At 42.1% G+C, this 26,328-nt stretch overlaps 2 protein-coding genes across 16 annotated transcripts in view; both read left to right on the top strand.

Moving 5' to 3' along the window:
• Positions 1–20,386, top strand: part of kif1aa (kinesin family member 1Aa) — a 39,934-nt gene extending 19,548 nt beyond the window's left edge. For 2 of the 15 annotated variants that reach the window (XM_027290052.1, XM_027290047.1), the window contains 29 exons: positions 49–139; positions 225–373; positions 472–650; positions 1,450–1,587; positions 3,492–3,824; positions 5,817–5,935; positions 6,039–6,145; positions 6,233–6,368; positions 6,637–6,799; positions 6,876–6,966; positions 7,052–7,170; positions 7,264–7,319; positions 8,862–8,970; positions 9,150–9,216; positions 9,305–9,389; positions 9,493–9,598; positions 11,501–11,527; positions 13,342–13,365; positions 13,827–13,941; positions 14,060–14,193; positions 14,283–14,344; positions 14,426–14,571; positions 15,553–15,741; positions 16,181–16,252; positions 16,365–16,486; positions 16,614–16,760; positions 16,859–17,051; positions 17,135–17,253; positions 17,342–20,386. In XM_027290052.1, the coding sequence (XP_027145853.1) occupies positions 49–139; positions 225–373; positions 472–650; positions 1,450–1,587; positions 3,492–3,824; positions 5,817–5,935; positions 6,039–6,145; positions 6,233–6,368; positions 6,637–6,799; positions 6,876–6,966; positions 7,052–7,170; positions 7,264–7,319; positions 8,862–8,970; positions 9,150–9,216; positions 9,305–9,389; positions 9,493–9,598; positions 11,501–11,527; positions 13,342–13,365; positions 13,827–13,941; positions 14,060–14,193; positions 14,283–14,344; positions 14,426–14,571; positions 15,553–15,741; positions 16,181–16,252; positions 16,365–16,486; positions 16,614–16,760; positions 16,859–17,051; positions 17,135–17,253; positions 17,342–17,384 (3,441 nt within the window). In that variant the 3' untranslated portion in view covers positions 17,385–20,386. The remainder of the gene's footprint in view (positions 1–48; positions 140–224; positions 374–471; positions 651–1,449; positions 1,588–3,491; positions 3,825–5,816; positions 5,936–6,038; positions 6,146–6,232; positions 6,369–6,636; positions 6,800–6,875; positions 6,967–7,051; positions 7,171–7,263; positions 7,320–8,861; positions 8,971–9,149; positions 9,217–9,304; positions 9,390–9,492; positions 9,599–11,500; positions 11,528–13,341; positions 13,366–13,826; positions 13,942–14,059; positions 14,194–14,282; positions 14,345–14,425; positions 14,572–15,552; positions 15,742–16,180; positions 16,253–16,364; positions 16,487–16,613; positions 16,761–16,858; positions 17,052–17,134; positions 17,254–17,341) is intronic. The other 13 variants (XM_019260302.2, XM_019260300.2, XM_019260304.2 and 10 more) reach the window with 11 other exon arrangements.
• A 1,044-nt stretch (positions 20,387–21,430) lies between these two features.
• LOC104926026 (cytochrome P450 2K1-like) lies at positions 21,431–26,328 on the top strand. Its single transcript, XM_027290063.1, has 10 exons — positions 21,431–21,833; positions 23,519–23,729; positions 23,853–24,015; positions 24,097–24,246; positions 24,328–24,488; positions 24,871–25,050; positions 25,137–25,278; positions 25,380–25,564; positions 25,660–25,801; positions 25,894–26,328. The coding sequence occupies exons 1-10, from the start codon at positions 21,820–21,822 to the stop codon at positions 26,079–26,081; spliced, it is 1,536 nt and encodes a 511-aa protein (XP_027145864.1). The 5' UTR covers positions 21,431–21,819; the 3' UTR covers positions 26,082–26,328.

Raw genomic sequence — 26,328 nt, 5'->3', positions numbered from 1 at the left:
ATCTGTTCCTGTGTGTTTGACATTGATCTTTATTAATCAATTGTTCAGGATTATGAGAGCAAGCTGGAGGCTCTTCAAAAGCAAGTGGACAGTTACTACCCAGAAGTCCCTGAAGAAGACGAAGAGCCAGAAGAGGAAGGTAGTCCAGATCGATGGACACATATTTACAGATCTATGTTGATGGTGAGCAAATCCTCACCACATTTGATCTGTTTTGCCAACAGTGCAATGGACAGAGAGGGAAAGAGAGCTGGCTGTTTGGAGCTTTCGTAAATGGAGATGCTACCAGTTCACCTCTCTGCGTGATCTATTATGGGGGAATGCCATCTTCCTTAAGGAGGCCAATGCCATCAGTGTTGAACTCAAGAAGAAGGTCCAACATGATGTTGCCATTTAAGCTCCATTATATCCACAGATTAACGATATGATATGGCTCTCTGACCATGCATAACGCTGTTTGTTCCCCTGCAGGTCCAGTTCCAGTTTGTGCTCCTCACAGACACTCTCTACTCCCCGCTGCCTCCAGACCTGTTGCCCACTGAGGCGAGTAAGGACAGAGAGATACGACACTTCCCACGTACTATCGTGGCCGTGGAGGTGCAGGATCAGAAAAATGGAGCCACTCATTACTGGACATTAGAAAAACTAAGGTACATGAGCATGTCTTTATGTAATAAACCAGCAAATTGCTGATATTCTGTCCTACAGTATTTAGTAGTTCAGTAGTTCCTGTGGGGTGCTCTGTAGCTCATGTCTTATTTTTTTTTTACTGTCTTAAAGGTCTGTTGTGCAAGATTTAGGGGTAGAATAAGGCAGAAATGGGTTGGGAGCGAGTTGCCGCCCCAAGCGAAGGAGTTCAGTTTTGTTTACGAGTGATGGGAAGATGGACCAGGCATCTGCAGTACTGCAGACGCTGTACCAGACTGTTGTGGGAAAGAGGGAGCTGAGCCTGATGGCAAAGCTCTCGGTTTTCCAGTCCATCTACGTTCTAATCACTCACCTATGGTCATGAGATCTAGTTATTGACCGAAAGAATGAGATCATGAATACAAGCGGCCAAAATGAGCTTCCTCCGCTGGCTGGCCGGGCGGGCTCAGCCTTAAACGTAGGGTAAGGAGTAGGAGGGGGGGTAACCACTGGCTTTAGATGTGGTTTTTGAGTTTTCCGCGGCCACAGTAGTTTCACCTACACGCTAGGATGTAGGATCATGCGGTTGAGGCAATGTGGTTGCAGTCAGCAGCTAGTGGGGCTGCCACAAAATCCTACACACTCATCCTATAAAATAATAAAAATCACTATCTACTCCAGAAGCATGTGATAAACAGTAGAAACAAACATGTTTATAGTGTCTTTGTGAGTGATAAAAACATTTCTTATTAACTCCATGCTGTGCTTGTTTTCAGTGCAATGAACTTAACTTAACGAGCCATTCATTGCCGCTTCTTGCAGACAGAGGCTCGATCTCATGAGAGAGATGTACGATCGCGCTGCTGACGTGCCCAACAATACCACTGAAGACTGTGAAAATGTGATGACCGGAGGGGATCCCTTTTATGATCGTTTCCCCTGGTTCCGTCTGGTTGGCAGGTAATTGCTGAACACCACCGGCCCGACACAGACAGGAGGCACAGGAAGGCATTCACACGAGGTCGACAACAGCAGCTCAGTGTTAGTCATGTGTCCATTCAGGATAATGGGAGGCTGTTGGCTGCAAATGCCACATATTGTTCATGTGGTCAACTAATGGACCATAATGAGTGAGACACCAGGATGATGTAGTCTTCAGCCCACTTCATTATGGTCGCTCTGTCATTACATACTGAAGTCTGGTGTTCCCATTATGAGTGCACCACCATCATCAAGTATATCCATTTTAACCAGTATAAAAACATTTTTCTATTTCTTAATGAAGTCCTTTCCCTCTCCTCAGCACGGCTTTGCAGCTTTAATACAGATTTGACAATCAATGGAGATGATCAGTACATGCTAGCCGGTGCCAGGCCTATATATTTTAATAGGAAAAATCACCCGTGGAGATTGATGAATCTTCAGTCCTCCTACTCAGAGCCTGCTGTTTCTTTCTCTCCCACTTTGGCACACAGCCTCCCTAATCTCTCTGCCAAGCTCTCTTTCTCCATCTCTCTCTCTCCTGCAGATGGGTCCTACACACAGTCACATGGCCCTGTTACATAATATTCAGCACATCAAGCCTTTTAGCTCCTGCAAGACAAGCAAAAATAATCAGGCAGTAATCTGAAAAATGTCCCCTCGAAATATGTTGCTTGTCAGCTCATTTAGATTCTCTATTCATACAGTTGTGAGTAATACAGGCGTATGTGGCCAAAAGCACCACGTCTGATTAAATCTCATGTGTCAGCAATCAACTGAAGGTGGATGTGGCACTTTAATTTGGAGAGTGTGTTTGTTCTTACACCTAAAACGACAGCAAAGACACTTTGTATTTCGAAAACTCCTTAAGCAACCGTTAGAGACATTACACTAGGAGTTGTCCTCAAAATGTTTGTGATTCTGTATTTAAGTGATTCTTATGTTGATTTAGTCTATTAAAGTTAAAGTTTTCACAATTACCAGGAGTACAAGGAGAGGCTGAGGGTACATTCAGACAGAATCACAGAAAACAGAAGTTTTTCCATTAATTTGAGTCGGGGTAGTGCGAGGTGTCAGCCAAAAAAACATAGCAACCTGCAGCGGAGAAGTTGAGTCAGATCCAACTTGTGAAAAAAGGCAGCCTGGTCACACTGCGGCCGCCAATCAGACACACAATTTCATGTATCCAGCTTCTAAATCTGAGTCTGGCTCACAATTTATAGCTGCCAAATAAAGACACAAAGACGTTTAATTTGTTTTGTGTCCGATGGTTTGAGAGAGAGCGAGGGAGTGGGCACTGGTTGAGAGACATAGACAGTGAATGAGAGTGACAGTTAATCAGCTAAATACATTTCCTGATTGTTTCACAGCAGTTACATTCAACATAAATAGACACACCCCCAGCAGCTTCCCCTCATCCCTACACACAGCTGTACAACTTTCACCACAGCGCCAGATTCTGTCTGAATGTACCGGTAAGAAAACAGATACAGACCTATTAGAATGAAATTCAATACATAAATAGATGAATATAAGATCATCCAACCTTAATCTAACCATGTCTGGCTCCTGTGATATCGAGAAATGATTGTCTACAGGGTAAAACTCATCTTCATGGTCTTGCACTTGCACTCTCAGCAAAGGTGGTTAAATACTTGTAACAACCTTTGTTGCTTGTCCTAAATTCTCCCGTCTGTCCTCTGTGTCTCCTCTGTACATGTATGCTGTCCACTTAAACAGACAGTAAAAGCAGATTTTGGTTGAGGCAGGTTTCCTCCTGTGGTCCAGACCATCTGGCGCTCTACCGCCCCTCTTGTTTTGAACAAGTGTGTGCTTTCTATCTAACTGTTCTAACCTAGTTCCCGTGTCTCTGGCTGCACCAGAAACCCCATTTTCAACACATGCATGAGCGAGCGCATGAGTGATCCCACCCCGTCCCCGACCCTCTCCAACTCTGAAATTACTGAGCTGGCTGACCCGCAGCGGGAGGGTCGAGGGGAGGAGGAGGAGGAGTTGGAAGAGTTGGATGACCTGGACGATGATATCTTTTTGGACGACCCGTGCTTGGAGCTCGGGGGAGAGGATGATGATGATGATGATGATGATGATGATGATGGTGATGATGATGATGATGATGAGGGAGAGCTCTGCCGAGGCTCCAGCGAAGGCCTGGATCCCTTTTACGACCGCTCACCATTATTCAGTGTAGTGGGAAGGTTGGTGAGGTTTCGGGAGCATGCTGGTGGAGGAAACTAGCTCTTTCACACTGAGACGCAGGGTCTTTCCCTCGATAGACATCAGCAGAGGTTTTAATAGACGTTTTTTTTGAGAATACACTATACTGATACAGCAGGGTATGTTCTCACAAAGTCCTTTTGTCGTGGCCACCATGTATCTTTGTCCAAATTAGCCTGCTACACTTGCTATAGATGCGGACGAGGAGGCTACAGCTGTAATATCAACAAGGAGTTGGGGCATTTAACCTAATTTCATTCATTCCTTCTCCTCAAACACTCCCTGCTTGCTTAGTACACCAAATCTAACAAGTCACTTTAGTTTCTATTCCCTGCCTCAGTTGTCACCGTCACTGTGTCTCGTGTTTGAGACACAAATGTTCTCAAATGTCAGATTTTTCCATGATACTGAGTGGACACTGGAGTAGACATTTCTGGGCTTCAAGGTTTATCTTTTGCTTTCTATCTTTAATCTCATCCAATTTGACTGTTGCTTGATTTTCTTTGGTTTTGTTTTTTTTTTTTCTTTTGCGAGCTGTTTTTCTCCACATTAACTTTGACTAAAAGATTCTCCAGCATATTACAAGTCTACTTACAAAACAAGTCCTTTATGTCCAGCCCAGTGTGGGTCAGTCCATTCCCCTTGTTTCCATGGCAATCCAAGCAAAGTTGATGCTCAATGGCTGCTTGAGGTGTGTGTCTCACTTAACAGTATGTGTGGCTAAATGCAAACTAGCGGCTTTTGAAGACGACCATTCACTAGTCAAAGCACTGACATGTCTCATGGAGTATATTCGAGTCTGATTTGCATGACACAGGAACGCACAGTGAAATGTTCTCACCATGCTGTGAAACCTGAATAAGTACGAAAGAGTCTGGAAATTATTCATACGAAATAGCAAAGTGGTGTTCAAGGAAGACTCAAAATCTCAAGATGAAAGAGCTGGTTTCTACTGCAGCTGTCTCTTTTAGGCATGCCAGAGCACAAGTCTTTTCATTTTGACCTTTTTTGTCAATTTTTACTTGAGTACGTCTGATGATGAACTAGTGCCCCTCCTTTTGCACAAATTATCAGTTCGAGCCGGGAGGTTCACTTTGATTTCTGATGTCATTCGTTGTATTTTTTTTTTTTTTTTGGTGTAGCACACAATTTATCAAGCTGCTGGCAGTTTTTTTTTATTCAAGCTGAGCCATGTGCCGTATGATGATTTCTGTTCCATTTGCTTTTGGTTCCTTTGAGTCGAGAAGTTGAAAGCATTTTCTTTGTTCACCCTTTTTCGTCCTGAGCATGCCTTCTTTGCACCTCACCAATCTTGTCATAAGCCTCTCCCCTTTAACACTCTCCACCCTTAAATGTCTACCCCTATCGGCCCCCGTGGAGAACGTGGTCCTTGACTGCAAGATGAAGAAATGTAGCTAAAAACTAGAGAGAAAGAGGAACATTTCTTAGTGCAGTTGCTGCTAGTTTTTGTCACTACCCCTGAAGTGTTTTCAAATCTAATGCACCTTAAGTGCTCATGTAGGCTCTGTATATTTAATATGTAGTGTAGTGTTTTCATATGAGGCACGTTCATGATGTATATGTTAGTGCAGTAGCATGTAATCATCAAGCAATGCAAAAAAAAAGAAAGAAGAATTTTAGGACAGGATATCACGAGGTAAATCATATTCTGTACAGTTTAGTAGTGAGCAAGTTGACCCCTACACACATGCTCCTTAGCCTCACCAGTACAGTACAAAGGTTAACTGCATGTTACCCATAATTGTGAAGATAGACGTTGAGGAAAAGCCCCTACAAAGCAATAGTAAAGGGCAGCCATGGCCATCGCAAGAGCAGTCCCAGCTTCTGTTTGGTTGCTTTGCAGCTCTGTGTTCTGTTGTCCAGTCCAGTGAAATTTTTATCAACTTTGAAACCGCCGCCTCAGCTCGGTTGATTCTAATCTCTTGTTTCTCTCTCTCTTTCTGCCCATTCAGGGCTTTTGTTTATCTGAGTAACCTGCTGTACCCGGTACCTCTCGTCCACCGCGTTGCCATCGTCAGCGAGAAGGGCGAAGTGAAGGGTTTCCTCCGAGTGGCGGTGCAAGCCATATCAGGTAAGGCTTGGATCCTCAGCCTTCACCATCGCTGAGACACAGGACATGAAGGGGCGATTGAAAGGGCAGGATGTGTGTGACTTCTTGTGGGAGTGAAGTGAAGGTGCTTTGTGTTTCCCTCCAGCTGATGAGGAAGCTCCAGACTATGGCTCAGGAGTGAGGCAGTCCGGCACTGCCAAGATCTCATTTGAGGATCAGCAATATGAAAAGGTAGAGAACATCTCTATACGTAATACATATAGGATTCTGTGATATAGGAACCTGCTAACCAGCCTGTTTTGCACCTTGCTTTTACAGTTCCAGTCTGAGTCCTGCTCTGTAGGTCTGTCTCGTACAGGGGTTTCCCAGGAAGAGCTTCGTATCGTGGAGGGAGAGGGTCAGAATGCAGAAATGGGCCCCTCAGCCGATGAGGTCAACAACAACACATGTGCGGGTAATCGTATTTTCCGAGTGGATGGACACATGGTTTGTGTGTTTAGATGGGTTTGTGCATAGTGGCCTAAATTCGCCTGCCAGACTCGGACCACGGTCGACACTGGTCCGAAACAAGGAGCGAGTGATACTTGGCCCAAATCAGACAAAGTCGGTGTCCTGAATGACAGCCAAACGTTGTCAAGTGTACTGACAATTAGCTCGACTTGGCAATCCACCTGGAATCAAGCTTTAACCTGTGCTTGACCGTTGTTTTGCGTTCCTCACAGCTGGTGCGGATGAGCTGGAGATTCCACTGAAGGCCGGTCTGGACGGCTCTCTTGACACAACCCTGGAGCACCTGAGGATCGGTAACGTCTTTACCTTCAGGGTGACTGTCCTGCAAGCCTCCAGCATCTCTGCAGAATACGCTGACATCTTCTGCCAGTTCAAGTAAGCAGTTAATCATTTTCATTGTACATTTTCACTCCAGTGACTGAAATTTAACAGCTAAGTTTTGCAATTTCAGTTTCATTCATCGCCATGATGAGGCCTTCTCCACTGAGCCCCTAAAAAACACAGGCCGCGGCCCCCCTCTTGGCTTCTACCATGTGCAGAATGTAAGCCAGATCCTGTACAATGATGAGTTGTGTCAGGTTTTAATAGTTGAAGTACTTTAACGTCACTGTGTTTTTTTTTATATAGATTGCTGTTGAAGTTACTAAATCCTTTGTTGACTACATCAAGACTCAGCCAATTGTGTTTGAGGTGTTTGGACACTACCAGAAACAGCCTTTCCTTCCACTCTGTAAAGACGTCATCAGGTAAAAGAAGTTTGCAGATCGAGCTGCGTACATAAAGATATTATGTATATTGCTGTGTTCCTGTACCTACCTACGATGTGTTGTTGTTTCCAGTCCACTACGTCCCTGCAGAAGACAGTTCCCACGAGTGATGCCTCTGTCCAAACCAGGTAAAAACACTGCGTCCAAGTTGCTTTACTTTGAATTCCACCATTTATTTATGTGTTTGTACTGGTGTCCCTGCACGTCACGTCATCTTAGCCTCATGTTGTTGCGTATGAGCAGTTGACTCTGACGACTCGCCGGAGCGGGAGAAATCGCTGGAGCTGATCCGATACCTGGTCCCAGATGTATTCAGTGGGTCGCTGGTGGACTCGTTGTCAGGCCACGCTTTGTCTGCCGCTGGCTTGGCTGCTTCCTTCCTACTGGAAGGAAACGAGCGAGCTCAGCTGACAGCTCCACCCACCTCTATCTGTTCAGTTATTAAAGCTCAGAAGCCGGGTTGGTCATTGATGTCACATCCAAGAGAATCCTGCAACGGAGAGCCTTTTTATATCAAGTGTTTTTGTCCAGAGCTGAGTCACCGTTCTGCCATGTACTATAAATACTATTTCCAAGAATACATCGTGTCTTATGTAGAGATTCAAACTGCGGTGACAACAAGCATCAATTTTGCTGAATAATTGCTCGAATGTAACACCTTCCAGCTACTGGATTGATGTTCTGTAACTGAACCTGTGACCTTCCTGTAGAAGGTCGATAGAGTGTCATAAAAAAGACCAAATAACTAGCATGACTCTCTGCTATATTTTATATCAGTTACTGTAATAGCCTTAAAAATTAAACTATTTGATATAAAAAAAGACTTCTCCTGTGTCAGGATTCAGTTGGATTGGCTCTTTTTGTGTTTACCGTTGACCTGCGTGGTGGATTCCCCTTACAGTTCCCTCTTTGAACTCTTCTTGAATAAGATGGGATGGGAATATTAACTATACTGTACATTATACTGTATATTTAGATATTACACAGATAAAATAAGACTTTATCGATCTCCAGAGGGGAAATTCACATTTTACAGCAGTACAAGAAACAGGCCAAAGATCCACTGATGGCATTGGCTGCCATGCAAGGTGCCAAGTGCTCATCAGTTTGAGGAGCTAACCATTTATACACATTCACACACTGATGGCGCAGCCTTCGGGAGCAATTTGGGGTTCAGTATCTTGCCCAAGGACACTTCAACACTTCAACACGCAGACTGGAGACTAAATTGACAAAACAATATATATCAATAACATAGATAGTGTCTCATGGAAGGAAAATACTGTTTAAGGAGTTTGTGCATATGCTTTCGCTCATGCACAGGATGGTTCAATCTGCACCTGTTACTACAAAAGGGCTGTTTTGCAAAGTGAGAACCCACAGAGCCGAAATCTGAATTATCATAAGCAAACAATGTTTAAAAAAAAAAGAAATTTAGCTGTATTTTCCTTCAAAAGAGGAGTGCAGAGTTTCTTATCAATCTGCAGAAGGAAAGGAGCTCCTTCGACTGGACTCAGTGGTTCCTCTCTTTCCCTGCATCACTGATTTCCTTTCTTCTTCCCTCTCTCTTTCCTCTGTAGGGTTAGAGCAGCTCCCTGCTGTTAGCACTAGTCTGCTCCATATCTACCCTCAACCTGTCTGACACTCTCTTATCTCCTTTTTCAATACAGTACCCGCCACCAAGCTGACAGCTATGACCCGCCCGCAGGCAGGACCCTGCCACAGCAAATATGATCTCATGGTGTTCTTTGAAATCTGCGAGCTGGAGGCCAATGGAGAGTGAGTATCCTGTGTCACCCCAGTGCTGGATGTTTGGAATGGTTTGGCACAGCTTTCCATGAAATTATATTATTAAGAAATAAGTGTAATTATCCTGAAGAACTTTGGACCACATGAATGTCTCTAGCACTTTTAATCACTGGCATACGACCAAATCAGTTTCATCTGTGTCTTCTCAGCTACATACCTGCAGTGGTGGACCACAGAGGAGGAATGCCTTGCCATGGCACATTCCTACTTCACCAGGTATGTCAACCACACTGTGAAGCAAATGTAATATTTGGAATATTTTGTAGGACCCGAACATAACTTTGTCTTTTCTTCACAACCACAGGGCCTCCAGAGGAGAGTCACTGTTACCATTGTACACGAGTCAGGAGGTGACATGGAGTGGAAAGATATCCGCGAGCTTGTTGTGGGTAAGTTTGAATTTTTAGGCTTTTTTTTATTCATGTAAACCAAACATTACACTGACAGTGGAGTGTGTAATCCGTTCTAACTGAGGCACTTGTGCCTTCCCAGGACGTCTCCGCAACACCCCCGAAGCTGATGAGACCATCATTGACCCCAATATTCTTTCTCTCAACATCTTGTCTGCTGGGTATGTCAGGCCCATGCAAGACGACCGGTACGTACCGTTGTAGACATTTGACGGAAATCCAATACTTGCTAGATCTTTGCAAATGAAGCAAGACACCGGGCCAGACTACAATTTGTAGGGTTCATTAGAATTGAAATCTTGTGCTGGAAATGTCCAGTGTCCACCAGATATGCTTGTTTATTCTTAGGCTGTGGCAGCTTTGCTGAATTTGGAAACCACTCTTTGATTTTTATGTCACTTTATTACTGCTGTGGCAGCTCCTGCACTCGAGTACGGCACACGGGCAATGCATGGCATAGCGAACCAGCTGTACATGTAAAATACAAGCATGGCAGAAGAACTTGAATGTTATAACAAACCTTAGAAAGTTATTTTGTGTTGTTATTTTTATTATTGCGTCTGCATGAGTCTAGTTTCCTCTCTCTAATTGCAGGAGGCCATGGAGTGACCCTTAGCGAATAAAATTTCACTTTAAAAGTAGCTTTTTAAACCTTAATCTGCCACGTCTGTAGTTAATGAATTCACTTGTCCGCGCTGGCTGTGCGACCCTCCTTGTTAATCTGTGCTTCTTGTTGTTTGATGGTCATCACTGCACCGTCCATGTTGCATCTCACCTTGTTAATCACCTCACCTCTAACCCGTCTCATCTCTCAACCATGTTTAGAGCTACTAACCCCAACACTGACCTGCTGATGGACTTTAAGAGCTACTAATTTCTTACCAAGCACCCTCATTTTTACTGTATCTCACTCCTGAATGAACATTTGAGTTAAATTAGCAGTTAAAATGCATGTCTTCCTAACGTAACCAGCAGTATCTACCACTGTAACAAAGCTTTATCTGATGCCATACATTGGACATACGACATTTCATCATCACTTTATCGAATCACTTGATATTTAAGAATCACAGATTGTATTTAATGACTCTGTTAATCATGCTTTGACCTTTGTAATCTTCTCATTAGGCTTATTTGAAGCCCTGAAAATGGTGTTTCTGGGTGTGTACAGCCTAGTTAGTAACGTAGCAAGGAGGAAACAAACAACCCAACAGTCCAAAGTCATTACTAATCTTATACTGATTTACTAACATCATAAAATTCATCATAAGACAAAATAAATTAGGTGGCTCTTTGTGAAAAATCTGTACCAGGGTTTCTACAAACAAGATTGTGGTGTGTCATGTTTTATATTGTTCTGCAGGCAGCCAGTAGAGGGCAGTACGTCTCTTTTAAGACTCCTGGCCTCATAATGAGAACTTGTGTTTTGGCAATTACTGATAAGTTATGTAGGTAATGTGTTTATTCAAGAAATACAGTAATAACTGCCATAAAAAACACAATTTATTGTCTTTCAACACCTAAAATAAGTTCTGTTATTCCAATTCTTGTGAGTGCCCATTGTCTGGTGGCACAATAATTCTTTAGTAGCATGTATGAGACAATATGTATTCACAGTATATTTACAGTGTATTTTATGGATGAATATCAGTGTAGATTTAGCCAAAATAATTATATTGTCCAAGTAAAATTGTTATTTTTGTGACCCTCTGGTTTTGGCTCATTGCTTGATCCCTCTGCTTTCCCAGCCACTTCCCAAAAAAATAACAATACCAGCAACACCATCACCCAGACCTAGGTTTACTGAGTTTAAGTCTAAAGCAAACAAACGCTCCACGCAACACTGTCCAGTGGCCCAGCTCGACCAGCCTTTGACCATGGTGCTGCACCCCTTGTGGTTTTCAGCCCTCAATGTTTGTCCTTTTGTGGCCTCAGTGACCAGTAATTGGGTTTAAGGGCTCAGCACCAGGTCAGGCTGTGGTCCAGTGTGGTCTCTGCTCAGTCTTGCAGAGACTAACATCAAAGTATATGGATGCTAACATTTTTCTCCCTCCAGTCCACTAACGGAATGTTGTTTTTTGCTTTCGCAGACAGTTTCTTGATTCGGACATGCCTAGGTATATTATTTTGCCTCTCTTCACATGCTCTTAAGTTACACAAACGCATCTTTCATCTCTCTAATGTCCTCTGCACCCTGTCATTCCTACTCGGCCTCCAGTAATTTCTCTCCTACTCTGCCATTACTGTCAGCAATTCATCTGTGCTTCTTTGTTTTCTTCCCCCCCCCACCCCCTCATGAGAAGTGAGGGACGTGGTTCTGCATGTCCCCGGTTCTCCTGCTGCGCTGGGTGTGTGTTTGAGCTGTTATCAGGCTGCGGTTTATGACGGACAGGGTCTGCATGGCTCGCTTTGCTTCACGTGGACTGTCCTTGTCTCTGCTGGAGGTGTCGTGGGGCCAGTATCACAGTTTCTACTTCAGCAGTTGCTGCAGGAACTATCCTATAAGGCTGATATGAGAAAGAGTATTAATATTTGGTCACTCAAATGTCGACAACATCTTTTTACTCTTTTTACAGTGGCTGAACTGAAAGATTTACAAATGAGTATGAGGTATTAAGACTACCTGGCAGCAGGGGGTGGTAGTGATCCATTATTACAGTTAATTTGAAGCAACTCGGGCAAAGACATCCCATCCATAGTGAGAGTATTTATAAAACGCATTAATTTTCTGTTTCTCACATTGTTGATCTTTGCAGTGAAGCAATATTTTAAATCCATGAATATGTTTTTGTTAGTTACCTCCAGTCCCAAGAGACACACAGCCTTTCCATCACAGCTACAGAATATTACCAGGAACACTATTACTCAAGTGCTGTAATATGGATCACATCATTTACAGTACCCGCTCTGGCACGGCATTCAAATGCAGCTATTAAAATGTAATCTAGTGAACCATTACCTCACCAGTAGCACTTTGCCCAAAATTGCTGCGATGTTGTGAATATTTTTAAATCTTAAAGCTCGTACCTCCGTGCGACTCTGCCAGACACCAGAAACAAACGGCTCCTCACATGTCACGCCAGCAGCATGACTTCAATCCTGGCTCCCGCATTTTTTTTAGGAGGTAGTAAAACACAAGAGAAGCACATGTTGGTGTAGCGCAAAGAGGAAATTGCTTCCTTGTAGTGTAAGCGAACAGTTTTCTACTACTGGGAAAGAAGTGTGTGATGTGTCCATGTGTGTTAATACACTTGCTAATTACTTTAAATAACAGGCCATCTGTATGCTGAATTCACACAAAGCAGCAGTGAGTTCTCTTTACTACAGAGGCAACTCGGTCCACTGCTGTTTGCTTTCTATCGAGTGACACATTGTTCACTTTCCCACAAGGTCACCTCAGTCCAAGGCCAGTGAGCCCAACATCTGAACCTCATGAAGAGTCCATTCAGCCTGTTTTTTATGGCTTACAGAAACATTAGTGTCCTTTTACAATTCTTGCTCGGATTATCTTTTGTAAATTTAAGGCCGCACCGGGACGCAGGCCAGAAGAAAAACTGGTTTCAATGTGTGATTATTTTCCCTCGGGGTGGAAAATAGGGGGGGGAAAAAAATCGTGTACATTAACGTACGGAGTAAATCAGAGGCGTAACAGAAAACAGTGCTGTTTTTGCTTGAGGAACGGCTGTTATTTGACCTTTTCAATAGTAGAGCAGGATGAGGGATCGCATCATGTCGATCAGCACCTTCCACGGGATTTCCACTCTTATGGGTGAGCTGTATTATCCATGGCTGTGTTTTACATCTTGAGATAACAGTGTGGGAAAAAAAAAAAACAAGACAAACACCATCCCCCAGCCACATAAGCGCACGACCACAACATACTTCCTGACTCTCACTTTCTATTCTTTTGCTGATTTCTTCTTTCTCACAGCATTTCCTTGGGACTTGACCATAGGTATTTTACTGCCCTGTCCCTCATCTTTCATCTGGCTGTCTCTCATCCCTCCCCTCCCCTTTCCTTTTTCTGTATCATCTCAACTCTCTTTGCTTTTCTGTGGCGTTATGTACAAAGCAGATCATCAATCCAGTCGGCCTTTTGCATGCAAATTTGAGGAATACTTTACAACAGTGTTTAAATTCTATAAAATTGTTACAACTGTTTGTTTTTTGTTTTTTTTTACCAATCATATTATTATTTTGTCGGTGTATCAAATCAATTTTAGTCCACATCTTTCTGTAAGTGAAGTATTTTTGGTTATTCAAGTATTGTTTGGATTTATCCAGGTTTTATGTTTACATCTCTGTTGTTAGATAGACTTTAGCATGGTTTTAGCTCTGACTGTTTATTTGCTGCTCAGGTAGAAGGACTTAAATTTTTTTTACCGCTCATTCATTTTCTCGCTCGGATCATCTCAGGACTTTCTTCCGCTTCGAGGCCGCTTGGGACAGCTCCATGCACAACTCCCTGCTACTAAACCGAGTCACTCCGTATGGAGAGAAGATTTACATGACCCTCTCCGCATACTTGGAGGTACAGTACGGCGCCTGCCTTCACGAGAGGCAGAAATAGCTCTCACAGCATCAGAGGTGATGTGTAAATTACTGTAGAGGATCAGTGTCGGAAATCCCTCCTCTTTTATCAATTGCAGATGGAGAACTGCACCCAGCCCGCAGTCATAACCAAAGATATCTGCATGGTGTTTTACTCTCGAGACACAAAGCTCTCAGCTTCTCGCTCCATCCGAAACCTTTTCGGTACTGGAAGCCTGAGAGCAGCAGATGGGTGAGTTCCAAACTTTAAACTATGAAACACATCACATACCTCATGTGTTCTCTCTGTTGATAAAGAGCTCTGTGTTTTTTCTTCTGTAGAAACCGTGTAACTGGAGTTTATGAGGTCAGCTTGTGTAACCTTGCAGATGCAGGAAGCCCAGGTGAGAGTCGAAATCAAACACACCACATTGCATTAAGCTCACCTCTGCAACATTTTCTAATCCTGAACTTGCCGACCTCAGGTATGCAGAGGAGACGCAGGCGGGTGCTGGACACCTCTGTAGCCTACGTCCGTGGAGAGGAGAACCTGGCTGGGTGGAGGCCCCGTAGTGACAGCCTCATTCTGGACCACCAATGGGAGCTAGAGAAACTCAGCCTCCTTCAGGATGTGAGGAGCAGTTACTTCTTTTAATGCAACTTTTATTAACACCTAAAAATAGATGCTACTGGCCCTCATTTAATGATCCTACATACACAAAAGCAGGTGCCTTGAAATCATCCATTTAATATAAACTGTCTTAAAGTTCAGATTTAATGGAGCTCTATTTACAGAAGATGGCAGAAAAGAAATTTAACATTCACAACTATGTTTTCATTAATGTCTAATCACCTAAAAATAAGAATCGTTATATTTGTATTATCTTAGAATGAGCCTTTTGAATCTACAGTTGCCCCATGTCCTTTTCCACAGAGCCTGCCATGTTTCTACAGTAGCCCAGAATGGACAAACCAAACACTGGCTCTAGATAGGCCACCATAGTTCTTCCTTCACACTAGAAAGGAGAGGGTGAGACCAGAGGGATGCAATCCACAACCTGACCACTAGACCCCATTAAATCCTATGAACTGGTCTTTTAAAGTATCTAAATGAATTGAGATTTATGCATTCTTCAACACTGGCCCTTGTTTTACAAATAATGTAGTGTACATATGAAATGCACTCATATACATAGATATGGTAAATTACCTCCCCCAGTTTCACTAATATATATGATATCATCAACATAGTGATAAGAGACGCAGCCAAACTGCTGAAAATAAGACAGGACCCAGGATTGATCCTTGAGGAACTCCACAGGACAGAGGAGCACGATCAGACAAATAAGTTACAATTATAAAAACAGGAATAGTTCAGAGTTGTATAGTATCAGATATTCCAACCTACTTCCTTTAGATGATCTACTAAAAGAATATGATTTATGGTGTTGAAAGCAGCACAGAGAGAGTCATCTCTGCTGGGCCTCTGATGGAAACCAGACTGGAATTTGTCTTGAAACTGTTTTCCTCTACCTCTCCCCTCTGACAATTTTCTCTTAAGTAAGGGACCTGGTCAATGATTGTGTGTGTTTTTTTACCCCTATTCTCTCAGGTGGAGAAGACCAAACATTACCTTCTGCTGAGGGAGAAACTGGAGTCTACTTTGCTCATGGGCCAAGAGTCCCTGCTGTCCTGTGTCACTGAGGAGCTGAGTGAGTCTCCTCAGCCTCCCGAGGTCGACCAAGGTGTCAGCGCCAACTCTGAAATCACCACTGACAGGCAGAGGGAGCTTGCTGCCAAGGTCAGCCATCACTGTTTTGTAAATACTGCAATTCAGGTTTGACTTACAGGTTGGCAACCCCAGTGAATCAATGTGTAGGAAAATGATGTAGAAGCTAGATTTTACAGCAACATCTGGAGTTATTTTGGTAAAGGAGTTATATGTCCACCTAAAAAAAGACAAATTGAATATGACATCATATCAGGGAGTGTGGCCAAGCTAGGTCAGGTTTAATAATAACAAATATGGATCCTTTAAGTGTAGTCTGACTGGATTTTGTTGCCAGAGAAGAGTTCTCTGATGTCTGTCATGTCAAGTATGTGCTGAAATGTACTTCAGTGTATATGTATTTTTGTCAGGTTGAACTATAGTGCTTTCTATGACATTACAGATGTGGTTTTACTTATCTTGTATCTCACCTTAGAAGACATTTTAAGCTCTTTTCCCTTTTTGTACACAGTGTTTGCGGCTGCTCACTCACTCCTTCAACCGAGACTACAGCCACGTGTGTGTCAGCGCCAGTGAAAGCAAGGTACACTCAAATAATTCAATTTGACACATGAAAGAAATCAGATTTAAGTCTGTCAAGTGTTTCCTCAGATTTGAGTGAGCATTCATCCGCGTGTTTTCTGTGTGTGTCACAGATCTCAGAGATGTCCGTCACAACGTTAAAAGAGTCCGCTTCGATCTCTGCTCTCAACACAATCACACCCTCCTCGACATGCCCTTCGCTGGTTGAGGGTTGCTATGGAAACTCTGAACTCAGGTCAGTCCTAAGACGTGCTTTTGTGGTTATTGTTATGTATTATTGTTTGACATGAAGCACTAAGGGTGGTAAAGATATAAGCAATATTGTTACCAAGGCTAATACACATCTTGTTTCTGTACTGCAGACCCCCCACGCCTCGCTCTCGTGCCGTAAGCCCCATTCCTGAGACACCACAAGACGCAGAGGCCAAGAAGCCCGTCAATGGAGCCTCTGAAACCAAACCACCTCGGGTCCGCAGATTTGTTCCTGATATCCAGGAGATCAGAGTCAGGTGAGTCTTGCCACAGTAACAGTAAAACTTGCACTTTTCACAGTGGAGACGTCTTTCTTTGTTTCACGTGTGCTGATGTTTCACTTATTTTGCAACAGCCCCATCGTGTCAAAGAAGGGTTACATACATTTCTTGGAGCCACACACCAACGGTTGGGTGAAACGCTACGTCGTTGTTCGCCGGCCGTACGTCTACATCTACAACACAGAGAGAGACACTGTGGAGCGGGCCATCCTCAACCTCTCCTCTGCCCAGGTGGAGTACAGCGAGGACCAGCAGGCGATGCTGAAGGTTGGTGATTAACCAAAACTCTCCAAAAAGTCCTGCTTTAATATCAGGTATGTTACAATAACATTTTTATTCTCTTTCAACAGACCCCGAACACATTTGCCGTGTGTACAGAACATCGTGGGATATTACTTCAAGCCACTAATGACAAAGAGATGCACGACTGGCTCTACGCGTTCAATCCTCTCCTCGCGGGAACTATCAGGTACTTTAATGATAAAAAATAAACAGAAGTGTACGCGTGGAAGATGTTTATGTTTATTAAAAAATATATTTCCTTTTATGTCTCTCAGGTCAAAGCTGTCAAGAAGACGAGCCGGACAGATGAGGATGTGACTCTGAGAGAAGGATGAACGCAAAGACTAAGATGTACATAGGTCCTTGTCCTTATCCCTCCCCTTGTGCTGAGCTCCCAACCCCCTCCCGACTCCCCCACTACCACAGTCACCAACAACCATCTTTCCCCCTGTACGTTCTCAGTTTATCACTAGTGTCCTCAGCACCTAAAGCGCCCATTTCCTGTCAGGCCTTTGCTGCGGTGTGAGTCTCGTAGTCTGAAAAAACCTCTTCTGTCACTGTACTGTACTGGAATTTATTCATAGCTGGACGAATGAAGAAAATGGAGGAAGTAGCAACAATTTCTTATCTCAGATTACATACGTATGGTAATGTACTGTAGTTGTTGTCAGTGACACATCAAGCCTTATACATTTACTCCTTTAAAAAGAAAAAAAAAAAAAAAAAAAAAAAAAGCAGTGACATTTATTTTTACCTGAAGCTGCCATGTCGGCGAGGATCACATCGCTACATTTGCATCGGTAAATAGACAAACATGCAGATTCTTCTCTACTCTACAACTATATATACACCGTGTCTAAACTGGTTTGCATACAACGTACAGCTAGAAAATACACGCTAAAAGAAGAAAAAAATGACAGTTGAGTGTAACTCTAAAAAATATTTCCTCTTTTCTTTGTGGTCCTGACATTGAGTAATCTGCCTCCTATTCCTAAAAACTTGTTTAAAACGTTAGCACACGCAGTCTGGCAAAGGAATGGCATATCATCATAGACTTCATGTTCTTGTGGCATTTCATGTCGTTTTAGCTACTTGTAGGAGCACCGAGGGTATCTACATTCACACGACAAGTAATCAAATATCATCACCATTAATCCTCTCTCAATTTAATCTCATTCTCTACCTGAATTTTATTTCTTTTAAAATGTGATATATTTAGATATTTAACAGCTTTATTATTTATTTCTGCATGTATTTATTTACAAAGACATTTATATTTCTAAAGTAGTAGTACCGTGCAATTTCTGCACACTGCACTTTTTAATATGAGTTCCTTAACTGTTGAGATAATACAACCTCGTCCCCCTTGTAGTTAATGCTATTTAAAGACATTTATGATTGGCTACTTCTTTGTGCTGAAGATTACTTGAATAACACTATCCCCTTTTTCAAGATTCGGATAGTCACACCTGACCTTTGACCCAGCTAAAAGTCAATAAATTGTTAGGTACAGAATGTTAGGGTGGTCCATCCTCACCTGCACAAAGCTACCTTGTTCAATGATCAAAAGTATAAACTGTTCCTCACAGTACAGAATAAGAAGCTGGTTTTCTGAATGATATGTATATTGATTAAATGTAGTGCCTCTCTTTTCAGTCATACTGTACAGGTATGCCTTTGCACCAGTTGCTTTGAAACTACATTCTTCATGCTGCTATAATACTGTTCTGGAAGTGTGTGCAGATCATAATCGCATCACTTTCCTGCTTTTCATCATCATCACTTTCATATACAGTCAAAAAAATGTATAGTGTATGTAAACGCTTCATAATACGGCAATCAGCTGTTGTATATTTCCATAACACAGAGCATACTTAATGTTTATACATTTTTAAAAACCTACTACTAACATATTTCAGGCCTGTCAGGAGGCATATTGCTTTATCTTTTAAATAAGTGTGCTTTAAGTGGAACAAATCAATGACAGTATCAAAGTGTGCACTGTGCATTTCATTCAAACTGACTATGAATCTCAAACTGAACTAACTAGTAACAGATCAAGCTTGTGAGATGTTGTGTGAAGTTTTAACGATGAAGCATGCCTCAGGTCAGCCAGCCTAGAGAGCGTGCTCACTGACAGAAGTGACATTTCACTTACAAACAAGGACGTCTCGAAGCATTCAACTGTGACACAAAGACAAAGAAGAAAGAATGTTGCACAGTAGGTTTTAGCAGGGGATTAAACTGTAACAGCATTTCAGCAGGTTTATATTTTTGCCTCTGGGGTAATCCCCGTAATATATTAATGCACGAAAAAGCACATTTCCTGAAAGTGTAAAGTATTCTCTGTGTTGTGGATCCGATCAAACCATTTTACATGCGTGCACGACCGTCAGTAGTTGTGGTTAATCAGTCCCGTGTCTGTTAAATATCTTCAGTTTGTTGGGTGATCGTAGATTTTACTTGGCACTGCAGAGACTGCAGTTGTATTTTATCCAGCTATAGCATCATCATTGAGGGAAAACCCAGCTGTACTGTACTATAAACTGTCTCAAGCACTCATTTCTGTCTCATTTTCATTAAAACCAAATCTTAAAACATGAGCCCGGGGATTGCTCCAGTCTGATCTCTATGGTGAGATTATTCCTCTCTGTTTTCTTTTGTGACTTAATGTACGTTACATTTGAGCCAACCAACATTTTGTTGGTGCAGTCACACACACAGACAAAAAAAAAATCACACTGAATGTACATTGATATTTGAAAATACTTATTCTGCAGGAGTTTTTGACTCTTCGTCTCTCTTCGTCTTCTGGTTTCACAGTCTGGTTCCTTATTGATTGTAGGTAGGTTACTATCAGGGAACCAAACGGAGGTTGAGGGATATACTTGTAATAATCTGTCCACCGACATGTGGGGGGAAGGTTGGTTCATCATCTTATTTCAGTATCTACCTTCACCACCATCCTCTGACAGCCTTCACAAAATCTACTTTTTCTAATCCCTCCCCTGCCCTTTAAAGAAATATCATTTCGTTTTGTGCTTCCACATTTAATCTCTTTTTTTTCTTCTTCTTTTTTTGTTTTGCACTATCAAATTGCACCGGTACATTTATTTTTTCTTCTTCACATTTTTTTTTTTTGCATTGTATATAAACATGATTGCTGTGAACAGTGTATTATAAACTTGCACCCATTTACGAAATCTGAAAAAATGGGCAGTAGTTCAGTCAGTGTCTCTGAGTGTTGGAGTTTAGCGTCAAATGTTTGTGTACACTAAACACATTGTCATATATTAAATAAACATGGAAATTATGCAACACAAAGTCATGGACTCCTCTTCTTTATAGAATCATATGGGTATTTATTATTCAGCATTACCAACATAAAATAAATTAAAGCTGCAAGCAGCGATGTACGGGCCCTCGCACGTGGGCACTGGACGCCACCCCACGCATCGCACCCGTCCACCCAAAATGTCTGACTTCCTGTGCATATGGCACAATGGCGACCAGAGGCTTTTGTGTGCGTCTGGGCATGACGGAGGCGTGTAGCGAATTTAAAGTATCCCCAATGGCAGGGGGGTTTTGAAAATTTGTAGGGGGCGGTATAGAGCCACACATGATACCCTTCACATATGCACAAGGTCGTCAGGGTGGACGTGTGTGCCAAGTTTCATGACCGTGCGATGATGCAAAGGTGTTCAAACTGCAAACGCCATCACGCGACTTTCACCGCCTGGCTACGGCCACACCGTATGAGGTGGCATCATTGTTTTCACCAGGAAGCATCACCAAGTCCTGAAGCCCTACATGAGCCAATTTGATGACACTGCAGCGATCCAGATAGGCGTGACACCTTGACATGTGAAGCGTGACATTTCCAACCACCAGCAGACCTCGAAATTTGAGGGGTCATCACGGCCACAGCGTTCAGACTGTGGAAAAGTTGTCTATCACTTTTATTCCCCCATGGCTGAAGAGTAACCTGGGCAAGTTTGAAGCCGTTACCATTACATTTGTAATATGCGAGGTGTAGAAACAAATTGACATTTCCAACCACCAGCAGGTGGCGCTATAGGTAAGTGTCACTATGGGCATATGTACGCGTTCAGGCCGTGTCCAGTGTCCACCCTATGACGTTTGGTCAGGATAGGACAGTGTATCCACAAGTTATTAGCGACTTTGTGTTTTGTGCGAACTTTGAGGGGTCATCACGGTCACAGCATTCAGACTTTGGAAAAGTTGTGTTCAACTTTTAATCCCCCATGGTTTAAGAGTAACCTGAGCAAGTTTAAACCTGTTAGCATTTTGAAATGGGCAAAAATGGCGCCAAAACGCAACTTCCTCCCAAAATGTCTGACTTCCTGTGCGTCTGGCACCATGGTGTCCATGAGCATTTTTGTGCGTCTGGGTATGACACACGCGTGTGCCGAATTTCGTCGTCCTACGCCAAAGTCACCGCATTTATTTGGCGTTTTTGAAAATTTGTAGGTGGCGCTATAGAGAATAGAGAAAAATGCGTGACTTTTCGCGAATGTTACCGGTACGTAATTCGTCCCAGAAGACGGAAAAGAAGTAAAATAATAATGTGGGAAAATTCCTTTCACTTTCTACTGCTGTCGGTGCTCGGACCCTAATAAATAATTAAATAAGCACATGAACTCAGTGGAAAGATAAAAATAGACGTATTTCAAGTGAACCTTGAACAGTGGCGCAACACTTTACTGCCGGACATCGAGACAGGAAGGAAAAAATGAATAAAAACAGGTAAACTTTGATTCTCTCCTGCACGTTTTATGTCGGTAAATAACAGTTACATGGAGCTTGATTGTTAGGCAGGCAGTGCGTCTCTCTGTAGTATATAAAACAGCAGAAAATGAACTTTTTTTTGTGTGTGTATATTGTGTATATTTGTAATTTATCACAGTCAAAGTCAGTTGTATTGTCTAAATATGTGAACCATACAAGAAATATGACTCTCAATGTACACACACAGCTAAAAACAAGGATGCATGTATATTGATCCCATATATGTATGTATATATATGTGTGTATAATTGTGTGTGTGAGTGTGTGTGTATACATATATATTATACATATATATGTGTGTGTGTGTGTGTGTGTAGATACCCCACACACACACCACACACACACACCACACAATATATATATATATATATATAGATATATATATATATATCTATATATATAGATATTAGATATTAAAATACAATGTACACATATAAATATGTATGTGTATATAGAATAGTATATCTATATAGATAGATAGATAGATAGATAGATATACACACACACTGTAGTTTAATGTTTACCTGTGAAGCTCCTTATATATGTATATACTCCTATACATTGTTTTATTTCCCAGGTATGTTTTTTACTTTGCTCTCAAAGTGAATGCCTGTGTGGAGGAAGTCTGTTTTGGCGATACACAGATGAACAGTTTCTCTCTGAATGTGTTTAGTTAAATTAAGTTGTTACATTTTAGATAAAGCCTTAACCACCTAGATCTCCACATGGAGAGTGCTCAGTTTCTCAGAGACATTTCAAGCTGACTGTGGAGAGGTTTGACCGGTCTGCTCGGTCTTAATCTCTTAATCGGGATATTAAGAAGAGGTATCTGTATATCATTTCATCATCTTAAAAACATTGTTAAGTTCAGGACATTCCTCTTTTGCTGACACGGAAAAATCTGTGGATCTGAGGTACTCCACTTCTGTAGACATTTAAGAAACAACCTGAAGACATATCCTTTAAGGTGCCTCGTTGTTTACTGCGAAGATTTCAAGCCTCTCTGATACTTGTTATCCCCTGTGTTTGTTCATCTGCACTTTAATTTACTTTTAAATGTTTTAAACTTTCCTCGTGTTTATTATTATTTTTGTATTGTACTTATCTTCCATTTATGTATTTCATTTATTCTTATATTTGCAAAATTCTATTTATTGTTGTCTATTTCGGTTTTTACTTTCTGCTCTGTGAAACACTTTATTTACTTTGTTATTGAGTAAATGGTTTAGCCCTCATGTTGTCCCGGGGGGTCAACATGAGATTTTTTTATAGGTATTAGTTTACTTCTGCTGTACAACTTTGTCTTTGTTAAGAAGCAAATCAGGTTTCTGTAGTTTCTGCATGCAGGAACAAGAAATGTTTATTAAGGACAAAGAAAGAAATCAATGCTGCTCCTTCACACCTAATAAAGAGGTCTTACTTATGCAATTAGTGTAACACAGGATTGGTGAAGGCCTCTAAAAGAAGGTAGGGCTGTCGGCTACAAACACGCCCAGAAAGGTGGTGCCAAGTCAACTTATCTGCGAATAGGTCAACAAGAAAGCTGTTCTGAAAACCAATTGTCCTCGCATCTCACGAAGAAGCACCTTGAAACCAAAGCTCAGGACGACTGTTCAGTGAAATCATTTGTGTCCACTTCCAGGTGACTGCAGCATCATGTTGGACGATCTTTTCCAGTCCTCCACTTCAAGCTTGCTGCTGGTTGCCGTTCTGGTCCTGCTTGTTCTGCATGTTTTTTACTTTCGCATCGGCGCCCAAGACCAGGAAAAGGAGCCTCCAGGACCTAAACCTTTCCCCCTGCTTGGTAACTTGCTTCAGGTGGATCTCAAGAGACTCGACAGATCTCTTTTTGATGTGAGAACTGTTTCATTTGTCTTAAACGATGTGATTCTCGCATATGTTTGCAGTATAACGCAGTAAATTATGTTTCTTATCTTGGACTGACAGTCTCACTTTAACCTGCCTTAATCTTTTTAGCTGTCCAAAGAATATGGACCAGTGTTCACCGTCTACTTTGGACTGAAGAAGGTGGTCGTGCTGGCTGGATACAGGACCGTGAAACAGGCTCTGGTCAACCATGCTGAAGAGTTCGGAGACCGAGAAGTCACTCCCATATTCTACGATTTCAACAAAGGAAACGGTAAGAAAATGTTTTTTGTTGTTGTTTTTCTAGAAACGTGCTTTTGTTCTGGTTGAAACAAACCATCCAGATTTGTTTTAGGTATAATATTCTCCAATGGCGAAACGTGGAAAGAAATGAGGCGTTTTGCTCTGACTACACTGAGAGATTTTGGCATGGGCAAACGGATTAGTGAGACGAGAATCATTGAGGAATGTCGATACCTGATGGAAGAATTTGAACAATATGAAGGTAACACTATCTCCTCTAAAGCACTGCCCCTTAAATACCGAACACTTTCTGACTTGTCCTTAACTCCTCTTTCTCTCACAGGTAAAGCCTTCAATCCCAGAAAGGAAATTAGTTACGCAACTTCAAACATTATTGCAGCCATTATGTTTGGAAAGAGGTTCGAATACAAAGACCCTGACTTCCAAGATATGGTAGAAAGAGACCACAAGTCCATCATTCTGACAGGATCAGCTTCCATCCTGGTAGAAGATAAAGAATTTCAAATATTTCAAATTTAAAGGTCCAGTGTGTAAGGTTTAGGGGAATCTATTGGTCAAATATACTACTCATGTCATGCTTTTGTCTAAAAGCACCTGAAAATAATAATCATTAAGTTTTTGTGGCCTTAGACCATGTTTCTACAGTACGAAATGGACAAAACAAACACTGGCTCTAGATAGGGCCTTTTTTCATGAGTTTTGCATTGACTTTAGGTTCTCCTTGGCAGGGAGAATGAAGTGAATGTTGTTCAGTTGGTTGCAGTCTGCAAGTCCACCGCTAGATGTCACTAATCCTATACACTGGATCTTTTTAAATGAAACTAGCTGGAGCTCGAGATCAAGTTTGTTTTGTGCTTCATTACAGTTATACAACATGTTTCCTTGGCTGCGTCCTTTCCTGAAGAACTGGTGGGATTTGATGAAGAATGTGGAGCATAACATAAAAGATACAAAAAGCATCTTAACAGATCTGAAGGAGACTCTGAACCCTGAGATGTGCAGATGTTTCATTGATGCATTCCTGACTCGTAAGCTAAACCTGGAGGTGAGTCCAGTCAATCCACTCCTATGTTAATCAGATGAATCAATTATTAAATATAATCTCTCTTATTTTTCTGTATGTTATCTTAGGAGTCTAAAATCGAGAACTCGCAGTACCATGATGAAAACCTGATCTACAGTGTGATAAACCTGTTTGCAGCTGGAAGTGACACCACAGGAACGTCACTGCAGTGGTGTTTGCTTTTCATAACTAAGTACCCTCATATTCAAGGTGGGGAAAAAAATGTTGCAGCTGGAAGCTCCAATATGAAATCTGGCTCAAATTAGCTTTGCATATTCATCAAATTTAATTATTATTTCATGTGCATCCAGACCAGGTCCAGGAGGAGCTGAGCAGGGTGGTCGGAAGCCGTCAAGTACAAGTAGACGACAGGAAGGACCTGCCGTACACTGACGCTGTCATCCATGAATCACAAAGACTGGCGAACATTGTCCCCATGTCTATTCCTCACAAAACCAGTCGAGACACAATCTTCCAGGGCTACTCTATCAAAGAGGTCAGTACATTGATTAGATATGTTATCTGAACTCTATAACAGTGCTTTGTTTCCAAGATTTTACATGATCCACCCTTCGTTTTGTTTGCCTTCAGGGGACTACTGTGTTTCCTCTTCTTACGTCTGTCTTGTATGATGAGAGCGAATGGGAGAGCCCACGCACCTTCAACCCTTCCCACTTTCTGGATGAGGGCGGTAAATTCATCAGAAGAGATGCCTTCATGCCATTTTCTGCAGGTACAACAACTTTAACAGATTGTCCTACCACAGATGTTTAACAATTGTGAAGATATGATCCCCTATTGACTTGTTGCATTTCTGCATTGCAGGGCGCAGGGCGTGTCTCGGAGAGAGTTTGGCTAGAATGGAGCTCTTTCTCTTCTTCAGCTTTCTCCTTCAGCGCTTTCGTTTCACTCCTCCACCTGGAGTCACAGAGGATGAACTGGATATCACACCAGTTGTGGGATTCACCCTCAACCCACAACCCTTTGACCTATGTGCCGTTAGTCGCCAGTGACAAAGAGAGTTGGAACCTCTTAATTTTTTTTTTTTATGACACAGTGAGAGTTTCAACTGTCTGTGGGGGGGAAATGTTGTCTAGAGATTTCACCAATTTTCTCACCATAAACTGCAACTGGCTATAAATTCAAGATAGAAAGATAGACCGATGTATCAAGCTTATTGTATGTTGCAAACACAAAATGTATCTGAATATATAAAGTTTCGAAGTATACTTGGCTGACAATAAAAACATGTTAACAGAG

Source organism: Larimichthys crocea, chromosome XVII, assembly GCF_000972845.2.
Source record: "Larimichthys crocea isolate SSNF chromosome XVII, L_crocea_2.0, whole genome shotgun sequence".
Taxonomy (NCBI): Eukaryota; Metazoa; Chordata; class Actinopteri; family Sciaenidae; genus Larimichthys; species Larimichthys crocea.
This window is presented reverse-complemented; position numbering and strand designations above follow the sequence as displayed.

Bases quoted from the DNA above. Each gene is read 5' to 3' on its own strand.
- LOC104926026 (XM_027290063.1), top strand. The intron at 24,489-24,870 runs GTAGAAGATAAA...GCTTCATTACAG, and splicing joins CAGGATCAGCTTCCATCCTG to TTATACAACATGTTTCCTTG. The intron at 25,051-25,136 runs GTGAGTCCAGTC...ATGTTATCTTAG, and splicing joins CTCGTAAGCTAAACCTGGAG to GAGTCTAAAATCGAGAACTC.